The sequence below is a fragment of the Ranitomeya imitator genome, chromosome 7, assembly GCF_032444005.1.
Source record: "Ranitomeya imitator isolate aRanImi1 chromosome 7, aRanImi1.pri, whole genome shotgun sequence".
NCBI lineage: Eukaryota > Metazoa > Chordata > Amphibia > Anura > Dendrobatidae > Ranitomeya > Ranitomeya imitator.
The window spans coordinates 154,831,670-154,844,633 of NC_091288.1; the positions used below are offsets into that span (position 1 = coordinate 154,831,670).

Consider the following 12,964-nt stretch of genomic DNA (forward strand, 5'->3'; position numbering starts at 1 on the left):
AAGTAAAAAAAAAAAATTTCAAATGTGTAAAAAAAAATTAAAAAAAATATTCCAAAATAATGAAAAAAAAATAAAAATATTATTCCCATAAATACATTTCTTTATCTAAATAAAAAAAAAAAAACAATAAAAGTACACATATTTAGTATCGCCGCGTCCGTAACGGCCCGACCTATAAAACTGGCCCACTAGTTAACCCCTTCAGTAAACACCGTAAGAAAAAAAAAAAAAAAACGAGGCAAAAAACAACGCTTTATTATCATACCGCCGAACAAAAAGTGGAATAACACGCGATCAAAAAGACAGATATAACTAACCATGGTACCGCTGAAAACGTCATCTTGTCCCGCAAAAAACGAGCCGCCATACAGCATCATCAGCAAAAAAATAAAAAAGTTATAGCCCTGAGAATAAAGCGATGCAAAAATAATTATTTTTTCTATAAAATAGTTTTTATCGTATAAAAGCGCCAAAACATAAAAAAATGATATAAATGAGGTGTCGCTGTAATCGTACTGACCCGAAGAATAAAACTGCTTCATCAATTTTACCAAACGCGGAACGGTATAAACGCCTCCCCCAAAAGAAATTCATGAATAGCTGGTTTTTGGTCATTCTGCCTCACAAAAATCGGAATAAAAAGCGATCAAAAAATGTCACGTGCCCGAAAATGTTACCAATAAAAACATCAACTCGTCCCGCAAAAACCAAGACCTCACATGACTCTGTGGACCAGAATATAGAAAAATTATAGCTCTCAAAATGTGGTAACGCAAAAAATATTTTTTGCAATAAAAAGCGTCTTTCAGTGTGTGACGGCTGCCAATCATAAAAATCCGCTAAAAAACCCGCTATAAAAGTAAATCAAACCCCCCTTCATCACCCCCTTAGTTAGGGAAAAATTAAAAAAATGTATTTATTTCCATTTTCCCATTAGGGCTAGGGTTAGAGTTAGGGCTAGGGTTAGGGCTAGGGCTAGGGTTAGGGCTAGGGTTAGGGCTAGAGTTAGGGTTAGGGCTAGGGTTAGGGTTAGGGCTAGGGTTAGGGCTAGGGTTAGGGCTAGGGTTAGGGCTAGGGTTAGGGCTAGGGTTAGGGCTAGGGTTAGGATTAGGGTTAGGGCTAGGGTTAGGGCTAGGGCTACAGTTTGGGTTGGGGCTAAAGTTACAGTTAGGGTTTAGATTACATTTACGGTTGGGAATAGGGTTGGGATTAGGGTTAGGGGTGTGTCAGGGTTAGAGGTGTTGTGGGGTTACTGTTGGGATTAGGGTTAGGGATGTGTTTGGATTAGGGTTTCAGTTATAATTGGGGGGTTTCCACTGTTTAGGCACATCAGGGGCTCTCCAAACGCGACATGGCGTCCGATCTCAATTCCAGCCAATTCTGCGTTGAAAAAGTAAAACAGTGCTTCTTCCCTTCCGAGCTCTCCCGTGTGCCCAAACAGGGGTTTACCCCAACATATGGGGTATCAGCGTACTCAGGACAAATAGGACAACAACTTTTGGGGTCCAATTTCTCCTGCTACCCTTGGGAAAATACAAAACTCGGGGCTAAAACATATTTTTTGTGGGGAAAAAAAAGATTTTTTATTTTCACGGCTCTGCGTTATAAACTGTAGTGAAACACTTGGGGGTTCAAAGTTCTCACAACACATCTAGATTAGTTCCCTGGGGGGTCTAGTTTCCAATATGGGGTCACTTGTGGGGGGTTTCTACTGTTTAGGTACATTAGGGGTTCTGCAAACGCAATGTGACGTCTGCAGACCATTCCATCTAAGTCTGCATTCCAAATGGCGCTCCTTCCCTTCCGAGCTCTGCCATGCGCTCAAACGTTGGTTTCCCCCAACATACGGGGTATCAGCGTACTCAGGACAAATTGGACAACAACTTTTGGGGTCGAATTTCTCCTCTTACCCTCGGGAAAATACAAAACTGGGGGCTAAAAAATAATTTTGGGGGGAAAGATTTTTTTTTTTAATTTTCACGGCTCTGCGTTACAAACTGTAGTGAAACACTTGGGGGTTCAAAGATATCACAACACATCTAGATGAGTTCCTTAGGGGGTCTAGTTTCCAAAATGGTGTCACTTGTGGGAGGTTTCTACTGTTTAGGTACATTAGGGGCTCTGCAAATGCAATGTGACACCTGCAGACCATTCCATCTAAGTCCTCATTCCAAATGGAGCTCCTTCCCTTCCGAGCCCTCCCATGCGCCCAAACAGTGGTTCCCCCCCACATATGGGGTATCAGCGCACTCAGGACAAATTGGACAACAAATTGTGGGGTCGAATTTCTCCTTTTACCCTCGGGAAAATACAAAACTGGGGGCTAAAAAATAATTTTTGTGGGAAAAAAATTTTTTTTTATTTTTACGGCTCTCCATTATAAACTTCTGTGAAGCCCTTGGTGGGTCAAAGCGCTCAGCACACATCTAGATAAGTTCCTAAGGGGGTCTACTTTCCAAAATGGTGTCACTTGTGGGGGGTTTCTACTGTTTAGGTACATTAGGGGCTCTGCAAACGCAATGTGACACCTGCAGACCATTCCATCTAAGTCTGCATTCAAATGGCACTCCTTCCCTTCTGAGCCCTCCCATGTGCCCAAACAGTGGTTCCCCCCACATATGGTGTATCATCGCACTCAGGACAAATTGGGCAACAAATGTTGGGGTCCAATTTCTCCTGTTACCCTCAGGAAAATACAAAACTGGGGGCTAAAAAAATAATTTTTGTGGGAAAAAAATTTTGTTTTATTTTTACGGCTCTGCATTATAAACTTCTGTGAAGCACTTGGTGGGTCAAAGTGCTCACCACACCTCTAGATAAGTTCCTTAGGGGGTCTACTTTCCAAAATGGTGTCATTTGTGGGGGGTTTCAATGTTTAGGCACATCAGTGGCTCTTCAAACGCAACATGGCGTCCCATCTCAATTCCTGTCAATTTAGCTTTGAAAAGTCAAACGGCGCTCCTTCCCTTCCGAGCTCTCCCATCCACCCAAACAGTGGTTTACCCCCACATATGGGGTATCCGCGTACTCAGGACAAATTGTACAACAACTTTTGGGGTCCAATTTCTTCTCTTACCCTTGGGAAAATAAAAAATTGGGGGCAAAAAGATAATTTTTGTGAAAAAATATGATTTTTTATTTTTACGGTTCTACATTATAAACTTCTGTGAAGCACTTGGTGGGTCAAAGTGCTCACCACACCTCTAGATAAGTTCCTTAGGGGGTCTACTTTCCAAAATGGTGTCACTTGTGGGGGGTTTCAATGTTTAGGCACATCAGTGGCTCTTCAAACGCAACATGACGTCCCATCTCAATTCCTGTCAATTTTGCATTGAAAAGTCAAACGGCGCTCCTTCCCTTCCGAGCTCTCCCATCCGCCCAAACAGTGGTTTACCCCCACATATGGGCTATCAGCGTACTCAGGACAAATTGTACAACAACTTTTGTGGTCCAATTTCTTCTCTTACCCTTGGGAAAATAAAAAATTGGGGGCGAAAAGATAATTTTTGTGAAAAAATATGATTTTTTATTTTTACGGTTCTACATTATAAACTTCTGTGAAGCACTTGTTGGGTCAAAGTGCTCACCACACCTCTAGATAAGTTCCTTAGGGGGTCTACTTTCCAAAATGGTGTCACTTGTGGGGGGTTTCAATGTTTAGCCACATCAGGGGCTCTCCAAACGAAACATGGCGTCCCATCTCAATTCCAGTCAATTTTGCATTGAAAAGTCAAATGGCGCTCCTTCGCTTCCGAGCTCTGCCATGCGCCCAAACAGTGGTTTACCCCCACATGTGGGGTATTGGCATACTCAGGACAAATTGTACAACAATGTTTGGGGTCCATTTTCTCCTGTTACCCTTGGTAAAATAAAACAAATTGGAGCTGAATTACATTTTTTGTGAAAAAAAGTTAAATGTTCATTTTTATTTAAACATTCAAAAAATTCCTGTGAAGCACCAGAAGGGTTAATAAACTTCTTGAATATGGTTTTGAGCACCTTGAGGGGTGTAGTTTTTAGAATGGTGTCACACTTGGGTATTTTCTATCATATAGACCCCTCAAAATGACTTCAAATGAGATGTGGTCCCTAAAATAAAATGGTGTTGTAGAAATGAGAAATTGCTGGTCAACTTTTAACCCTTATAACTCCCTAACAAAAAAAAATTTTGGTTCCAAAATTGTGCTGATGTAAAGTAGACATGTGGGAAATGTTACTTATTAAGTATTTTGTGTGACATATCTCTGTGATTTAATTGCATAAAAATTCAAAGTTGGAAAATTGCGAAATTTTCATAATTTTCGCCAAATTTCCGTTTTTTTCACAAATAAACGCAGGTACTATCAAATAATTTTTACCATTGTCATGAAGTACAATATGTCACGAGAAAACAATGTCAGAATCACCAGGATCCATTGAAGCGTTCCAGAGTTATAACCTCATAAAGGGACAGTGGTCAGAATTGTAAAAATTGGCCCGGTCATTAACGTGCAAACCACCCTTGGGGGTAAAGGGGTTAAGACGTTGTTCTGCAAATTTGCATATCTAAAATGGCACACTTTTTAAGATATTGCATACACTGTCTACCTTTATTATTTATTGAATCATTTCAAAATGAAAACTCAATAACACAAGGCGTAGGTTTCATTTTAAATCATCATTTTATTTTACATACTGCGGCCTACAAGGATGGAACGACTGTGATAAACAGTAATTTAGTAATAGCCGTGGCTCAGAGCAGCCACCAAGACATGGATGAACTTCTCCCAGGCAGCCTGGACCTTAGGGGTGTATGCAGATCCCAACTTGGAGGCCAAGACGATGACCAGAACTTCTCCCAGACGCTGTGGATAAAGGAAACAAAAATCGTTTTTTTGCTAAGTTATAGTATAAACATAGTAATAGGTCCATCACAATAATTTTTATTTTTACAGATTCAGTTGTCCCAGTAAGTAAAATACTATATTGAGTATCTTAAATGGTTAAGTTTTGTCTGCATTGAAATTTTCTCTTACTATAAAATTAGAAAAATATATTCACTTAAATGGGAATCGGATTGCAGATGATACTTTCATCTAATGTATGTGTGCTACCTTGAAGTTCTCAGGATCAATGTGGAGTTCCTGGGCATGGGACTTGCTGAGGTCAGCCAGGTGCTTTTTCACATTATCCAGGTGTTGGATGGCACTGCCGACAGCTGTGAGCACCTTCTTGCCATGAGCCTTCACCTTGGCATTACCGGAGATGGCAGTGACATTGGACATGTTTCCGAAGGAGCTGAAGTATCTCTGGGTCCAGGGGTACACGACCAGCAGCCTAAAGTTTATAAGAATGAAGAGAACAATTACTTTTAATGATTCGCTCTTATGCATGCATGCCCCAAATGTATATTATTTATACGGAAATCAAGGGGAAAAAATATATGGCATTCTCTAATCTGATCATTCACATAAAATTACAATCTAAATCAAGATAAATAATGATAATATAGAACAAAATTAAAAAAAAAACAATATTGGGTTGAAGAATGATTTAGCACCCAAACTTTTTGAGAGTAAGGTGGTCTGTACCTGATCACTAACAATGGTAGGTACCAAGAGGGATAATTATTGTGAAATACAGTAATGATTACAGTTTTAATATGAAGCCGATTACATAAGTTTGTGTTATAATTGTATACATGTACATTACCTGCACAGAGCATCATGGCCGTCCTGTTCAACATTGACCTTGCTCCATACGGAGGTGATGGCGTCTCTCTCTTCAGCAGTCCAATGAACCATGATTGCTGTCTAATGCTGTTGTACACTGGAAGTGACAATGAAGCCATCACAAGGATCTTCCTTTATATAATAATCTCTGAAGTTACACCCATTCCCCATTACTGCTGTGTCATGCTTTTTCCCCAATCCTTCAGTCCAGTCCTTCAAAGTCTAATCGGTCTGGAAGGAAAAATCGCTTTATAAGCAGCTCAAAAATGCTGAGAGCAGGGCTGTCTCTGACGTGATGAAATGTATGTCTAAATACATGGGTCTGATGCTCCAGTGTTTGATGGAAATTAAATATTCTCTATACACTGAATATTATTCCAGTAGTTTGTAGTTCTAGTGCAGGGGTCCCCAACCTGTAGCTCGGGAACCACATGTGGCTCGCGGTCCCAGGAATTGTGGCTCGCGACTGTCTGTCAGCATGGTGCATTAGCTCCAGGTCTAGCAAACAGGTATGAAGAGCACATCTCAAAATTGTGAATTTTTTAGTAGCCCAGCACAGAAGATCAGATCTGGATGCACATATACTGGTCTTAGGGGTTTAGAGATGTTTTAGGTATGGTATGCTGGAGGATGATACTACCTATTAGAGGAGGTTCTTAAAGCTGGATGCAACAGTGTGTTTGGAGTTCTTGATGGGATAATACTGAATTGGGCCATTGTGGGAACCTCTGGATCTCAGTGTACTGCTTTGGAGTGATTTCTGTGGAAAAGCTTCGGTTATCATTATACCCGTAATGGTGGCTTTGGTTGACACAACTTTGAGGGGAACAGAAGAAGAATGTTGCTCGTGACCACCTCCCAGGAGCTGAATGTGGCTCGCGACCCTCTCTCAGTGCTAAATGTGGCTCTCAAGGTCAAAAAGGTTGGGGACCGCTGTTCTAGTGTAAGGAAAAGAATAATGTAATAATGAAAATTCTGCTCCCATACCAGTAGTACACTATACCACAACATCATGTATAATTTAATAACACGAGACATGTTCTATATTTGTTGAAAGAGATTTCTAAGACTTTGATATCAATGAGTGATCCTTAGTATAAGCAATCAATATCAGACTGTTGTGTGTGCAACTCCCAGGACATCCACTAATTGACTGTACCTATTTTTTTACCAGACTTGGCACCATTCTTTGGTGCAGCGGGTCCAGTTACTGTAGATCACTACATCCACAGAAGATTTACTTTTTAGTTACAAATATATTGAAAATTGTCAATATACTCCTGAGGGGGACATGAATAGAGATGAATATGACACAGAACTAGAATATATCTGGAACATGTGTGCTATGGGTTAGCACAGGACAATGATGCACATAGTTTGCAACTTGATAGCGTCAATTGTCAAGGACATACATAGCAAGTAATTACATGTAGACATTTCTAGATTTTTGCCAACAAAATTTTGCAATTTTCACATGGTTCAGCATGAAAAAAAACATTTAGGTGCTGATTCATTTAGCTTTCCAGCAGTATACATTTGGAAGCGTGGCTGCCTCCAATTTAGTAGCAGACCCTATTAACGCATTTGTCCAAAAAGTGTTTTTAAATTAGATCAACATATAGCTGGATCTTACTTTCCCCAAGTTCATCATAGATCCAGGCACATAGAGAGGTACAAAAAAGGAAAAAATACTTATCTGTTCTCCTGAAGTGTAGTATAGCCCTGGGATCTTTCAATCAAGGTAGGGGGATGCATGGAAGAAAAAAAAATCCCAGTTGGAGGATGGATGAGGCACAGGACCAATACAAAAACTCCAACAATCCCAAAAGAAAAAAGTAGAATGTTAAAACTTCATAATTAATGAAAAACAATTAAAAACATCTTAAAGGGGAGTTAGAAAAAGGGGCATAAAAAATAGAGAAGGGATGACCTGTTTCGACCTGGCATGGTTCTTACATCAGTTGAACATTTTTTCTTTTGGGGTTGCTGGATTTTTTCTTTTGCTCCAGTGCCTAACTCATCCTCAAACATAGAGAGGTAGTCTCATTTGTGTAGGGTGCCATTTAACAGAGGCTGCTTTGTCCTGATAGATGAGCTGTTATAATGTAATTATATGTTTCCCTTAGCATCTCACCATTTTTTGTGTAGCAATAATGCAATGTTGGTAGAGTACAGTAGTATTGTGCTTCCCTTTGAACCGCAGACATGGCTTACATGCACTGGTAAAGTTATTAAGTTACAAAGGAAGTGCTGACTATTTTTTTTCAAATTGACCATTGAGTTACTGTAGTGACACTGTGATTTCAGGGCATGTTAGGAAACTTGAAGCATCCAGTCCGGTCCAATGGACGTCTCTGGTCTTGATCCAGCGAATCCACTCTTTTTGTGATCGCAGTTCTCGTTCCCTGCTTCGTGTGGATGATGCATCCTATGTCATTCACACAGTGTTCCCATTGTGCTCCTATGCAGAAGCAATTCTCTCTACTCAGCCAAGAGTAGATAAAAGTACTATAGTGCGCTTCCCCGGGAAAGGACAAAGAGCGCTGATGACTCAGAAGTAAAGCCGGCGTATGTGCCGATAGAAGTGCACCTAAGCAGGAATGCAATGGGGATACTGTGTGAATGACATAGGTCATGTCAAGCCTGACCACAGATTCTCAGTTAAATTAAGTTCTGAGCTTTAATTAGGCAACTCCAAAACATTTACACATTTCCCCCTAAACCACTCAAGTATTGCTTTAGCAGTATGGTTTGGGTCATTGTCTTGTTGGAACGTGAATCTTCATCTCAGTCTCAAATCACTGACAGACTAAAACAAGTTTGGCTGAAGAATAGCCCTCTATTTAGCACCATCCCTCTTCCACTTGACTTGGACCATTTTCCCTATCGCTGCTGCTGAAAAACATCCCAACACAATGTTGCCACCACCATGGTTCAATGTGTGGATGATGTTCTTGGGGTGATGAGCTGTGTTGGTTTGGCGCCAGACAGAGCATTTACCTTGCTGGCCAAAAAGTTAAATTTTGGTCTCATGTGACCACAGCACCTTCCTCCATACATTTGAGGAGTCTCCAACATATCTTTTGGCAAACTCAAAATGAGCCTTAGGCTGGGTTCACATTGCGTTATGGTGGTACGTTACACCGCGGCATAATGCGGTGTAACGTAGTCCGTTAACGCCGCCATTGAAAGCAATGTCGGATGCATTGCTAGCGCACGCCCACAATGTGCGTGCGCTAGGGATGTGCCGTAATTGAGTGACGGACCCTGAGACGCGGGCAGCAGCGTTTCTGGGTCCGTCACTGCTAGTGCAGATAGAGCTAGCAGATGCTCTATCTGCGCTAGCGCGATGCAAACGTCGGCACTTGCGTTACAGCGGCCTGTTATCGTATGTGCTGAACGGGCTGCTAACGCAATGTGAACCTGGCCTTACAATTTTAGTAAGTAAAGGCTTTTTTTCTGGCCACTCTCCCAAAAAGGCCACCTCTGTGGAGTGTACAGCTTATTGTGGTTGTACGGACAGATACTCCAGTCTCGGCCTGAGAACTCTAAAGGTACCTTCACACTCAGCGACGCTGCAGTGATACCGACAATGATGTCGATCGCTGCAGCGTCGCTGTTTGGTCGCTGGAGAGCTGTCACACAGACAGCTTTCCAGCGACCAAGGATGCCGGTAACCAGGGTAAACATCGGGTTACTAAGCGCAGGGCCGCGCTTAGTAACCCGATGTTTACCCTGGTTACCATCGTAAAAGTAAAAAAAACAAACACTACATACTTACCTTATGCTGTCTGTCCCCGGCGCTGTGCTTTCCTGCACTGACTGTGAGCACAGCGGCCCGAAAGCAGAGCGGTGACATCACCGCTGTGCTTTCCGGCTGGCCGGCGCTCACAGCCAGTGCAGAGAAGCACAGCGCCGAGGACAGACAGCGGAAGGTAAGTATGTAGTGTTTGTTTTTTTTAACTTTTACGCTGGTAACCAGGGTAAACATCGGGTTACTAAGCGCGGCCCTGCGCTTAGTAACCCGATGTTTACACTGGTTACCAGTGAAGACATCGCTGAATCGGCGTCACACACGCCGATTCAGCAATGTCTGCAGGGAGTCCAGCGACGAAATAAAGTGCTGGACTTTCTGCAGCGACCAACGACATCACAGCAGGATCCTGATCGCTGCTGTGTGTCAAACTGAACGATATCGCTAGCCAGGACGCTGCAACGTCACGGATCGCTAGCGATATCGTTTAGTGTGACGGTACCTTAAAGGTCTTTCAGGTTTACCTTTGATCTCTGTGCTTCCTCTCTGATAAATGCTGTCCTTGCCCAGGCTGGGAGTTTTGGTGAGTGTTCCTCTCTTGGCAGTTTTGTTGTGGTACCATGTTCCTTACATTTGATGATAATGGAATTGTTGGTGTTCCGGTGGATCATCAGAGATTTGGATAATTTTTTATAACTTATCCATGACTTGCACTTCAAAAACTTTGTCCCTGAGATCTTTTTCGTCTTCATGGCGCTGTTTGGTTAGTGGTATCTCTTGCTTAAGGGTGTTGCAGCCTCTGTGGCCTTTCAGAAAAGGTAAAGTGTATATACTACTGACATGCCATGTGATATTTAGATTGCACACGGGTGGACGTCCTGTCACTAAGCAAGCAATTTATGAAGGAAATTACTTATACCAGAAGTTTTTAGGGCCTTCATAGCAAAAGCGGTGAATATATATGCACATGTCAATTTGTATTTATTTTTTCCATGAATTTATTTTTTGCCTATATTTTTGTCACATCAACAAGTTAGACTATTATAAATTATAAATCACACAGAAATCAGATTATAAAAATATTTCAGTAGTATCTGCCTAGTTGAGGAATGCACCAAAAAGCAGTCCTCCACGTTTTGGGATACAAATCAAGCAGGCATACATACGCCTGAAAATGATGTTCGACAGAGCACACAGTGACTCTGTGTCATTACAATAAGTGGCCTCATCAGTGCATACGCTCGAATCCCATTTTTCAAGGCTTCAGATATAAGCCCCTACTAAGCCAATAAACATAGTCTAAAATACAATATGAACATAGCCTAATCCTGATGTGAGTTGGTTATCCGTTTCTGGTCATTACATACTGATAGATTTTACATTTTTTTCTGGTAGAAGAGAAATATTCATGTTCATGGAGAGAGGACAGTGAACTCTTAGGCCCCTTTCACACATCAGTTTTTTGTCGTCAGTCACAATCCGTTGGCTCAACGGATCGACGGATCCGTCGCAGATTGTGAAAAACTGATGCAACAGATCCTTTTTTTCGTCGGATCCGACTATTGGATCTAGCTAATTGGATCCCAAAAAAATCGGAGCCTGCATCCATCCATCGCTGGATTCCATCATTTGTCGGATCCAGTTCCCATAGGCTTCCATTAGAGCAAACAATGGACGGCGACGTTACTTTGTCCATTGTCTCTGGCTGCTGGACAAACAATTTTCGTTGAACGATGGATGAAACGTGAGGCCATCCGTCGCAATCCGTCGCTAATATAAGTATATGAGAAAAAAACAGATCCGGTGGCAACAGTCGCCAGATCCGGGTTTTTTTCAAAATTCGACGGATTGCAACTGATAGCAAAAAACTGATGTGTGAAAGGGGCCTTAGGCCTCATTCCTGTCTATCCAGAGATCTACCTCTTTTTCGTTAATCCTGATTTGAAATCAGTTGTGCTACAGAACTGATGAAGAAGCCTGATGACAACTGATATTAATGGTCATCAGTCAAAACACAAAAACCTGTTGTGGAATCCCATCCTATGGGCTCGGTCTCACTTCCGATTAAATCGAATGAATGCAATCCGATTAAAAATCGGATTGCGTTCGGACCAATTTAATCCTATGGTTTCTCTGTCTCTGTGATTCTCTGATGCGAGAAGATCAGAGGAGTACAGAGCACTGACACTCGGATCACACTCGCAGCACAGATGGAGACAAATGTCATTAACATTTCGCTTCCTATGCTCTTGCATCGGATGTGATTCGCTTGGGGGGCCTCGTCTTAAGTTTCTCAGATTTGAGGGCTGCCTATAAAATAGAATGGGGGTCCGGAAATATGGATTTCAAATCTGTATCTTTCTGTAATAATGGTTGCAGTTTCTTTGCTGCTGCATTCAAACCCTCCAGATGTGGATTGCAGGTGACTACTAGAGGCTTTCTTGTCTACTTTTATGGTGGTTCCAGCAATCTGGTTTCCAATTGTTCTTGGATGGTGGCCCTAATTAAAAAACGTCTTTCTGAGTCCCCCAAAGTGTTTGCTTCTATCTGAAAGGTTGGACTTATGCTGTTGTACCGAATAGTTTGAATGTCGACAATAGAGTTTTTGTGTTTGGGATCAAATCTGTCCCATCTGTAGAATGTTATGTTGGATAGTCAATTGTACATTGCAGCCTCTGGAATTGAATCATTATCACATTGTGTAAGGTCACTCTTAGATCAACCAAATTCTCTAGAATATATGTAATTGACCCGAGGATACAATTTTTGGGACCTCGAGTAAAAAATAAAGTGCAACTGTGCTTTCACTCAACCCCAGATGATCAGATAATGGTGGAAAATGCTAGAGTTGCATAAAAAATACTGTACCAGCAGTTATACATATTTATCTGCCCCTTGAGTCTGCATCTAAATCAGCAAGACTGAGAGCTTATCAGAGGCTGCATAGACTTCTCACAACCACCTGCCAGTCATAGATTACCGGAGTTGCATCGGTTGCATGTATTCTTTTGTTTCACATCAGGTTTACTCTATAGATGTGGTGGAAACTGAGAAAAATAGAATATTTCTGAAGTATCGAATAGATGTCTATGGACTCAGTGTATTATATCACATAGCTTCATGTCAATAAATCATGAATACTATTTCCACTGTAGAGGATATAGTCGGCACTTACACTACTGACTTAGACCTCCTTCTCAAACACTGATCACTACAATGAGGGCTTATTCACAAGTTGTTCTATTCTTTTAAGTGCGTTCTTGCCGCAGAAAAACACAAAAGTTTACAGTGTCAGCAAAGTGAATGAGATTTTTTGAATCTCACACGCAAGCTCCTTAATTTTTCATTCATTTGCTGCATATAAATTTTTCAGCATTTTTTTGTATCATTGTTTTCACCCATGCAAAAGAATAGGGAAAAATTAAAGTCAAAACCTTAAAAAACACCATAGACGTGTGTATTTTTTGCAGCATTTTTCCTGCCAAAGAAAAATGTGCTG

At 41.4% G+C, this 12,964-nt stretch overlaps 1 protein-coding gene across 1 annotated transcript; it reads right to left on the bottom strand.

Moving 5' to 3' along the window:
- Nucleotides 1-4,638: 4,638 nt before the first annotated feature.
- Nucleotides 4,639-5,842, bottom strand: LOC138644979 (hemoglobin subunit beta-2-like). Its single transcript, XM_069733932.1, has 3 exons — nt 5,692-5,842; nt 5,094-5,316; nt 4,639-4,844 (listed from the first exon to the last, which is right to left on the bottom strand). The coding sequence occupies exons 1-3, from the start codon at nt 5,781-5,783 to the stop codon at nt 4,716-4,718; spliced, it is 444 nt and encodes a 147-aa protein (XP_069590033.1). The 5' UTR covers nt 5,784-5,842; the 3' UTR covers nt 4,639-4,715.
- Nucleotides 5,843-12,964: the final 7,122 nt, after the last annotated feature.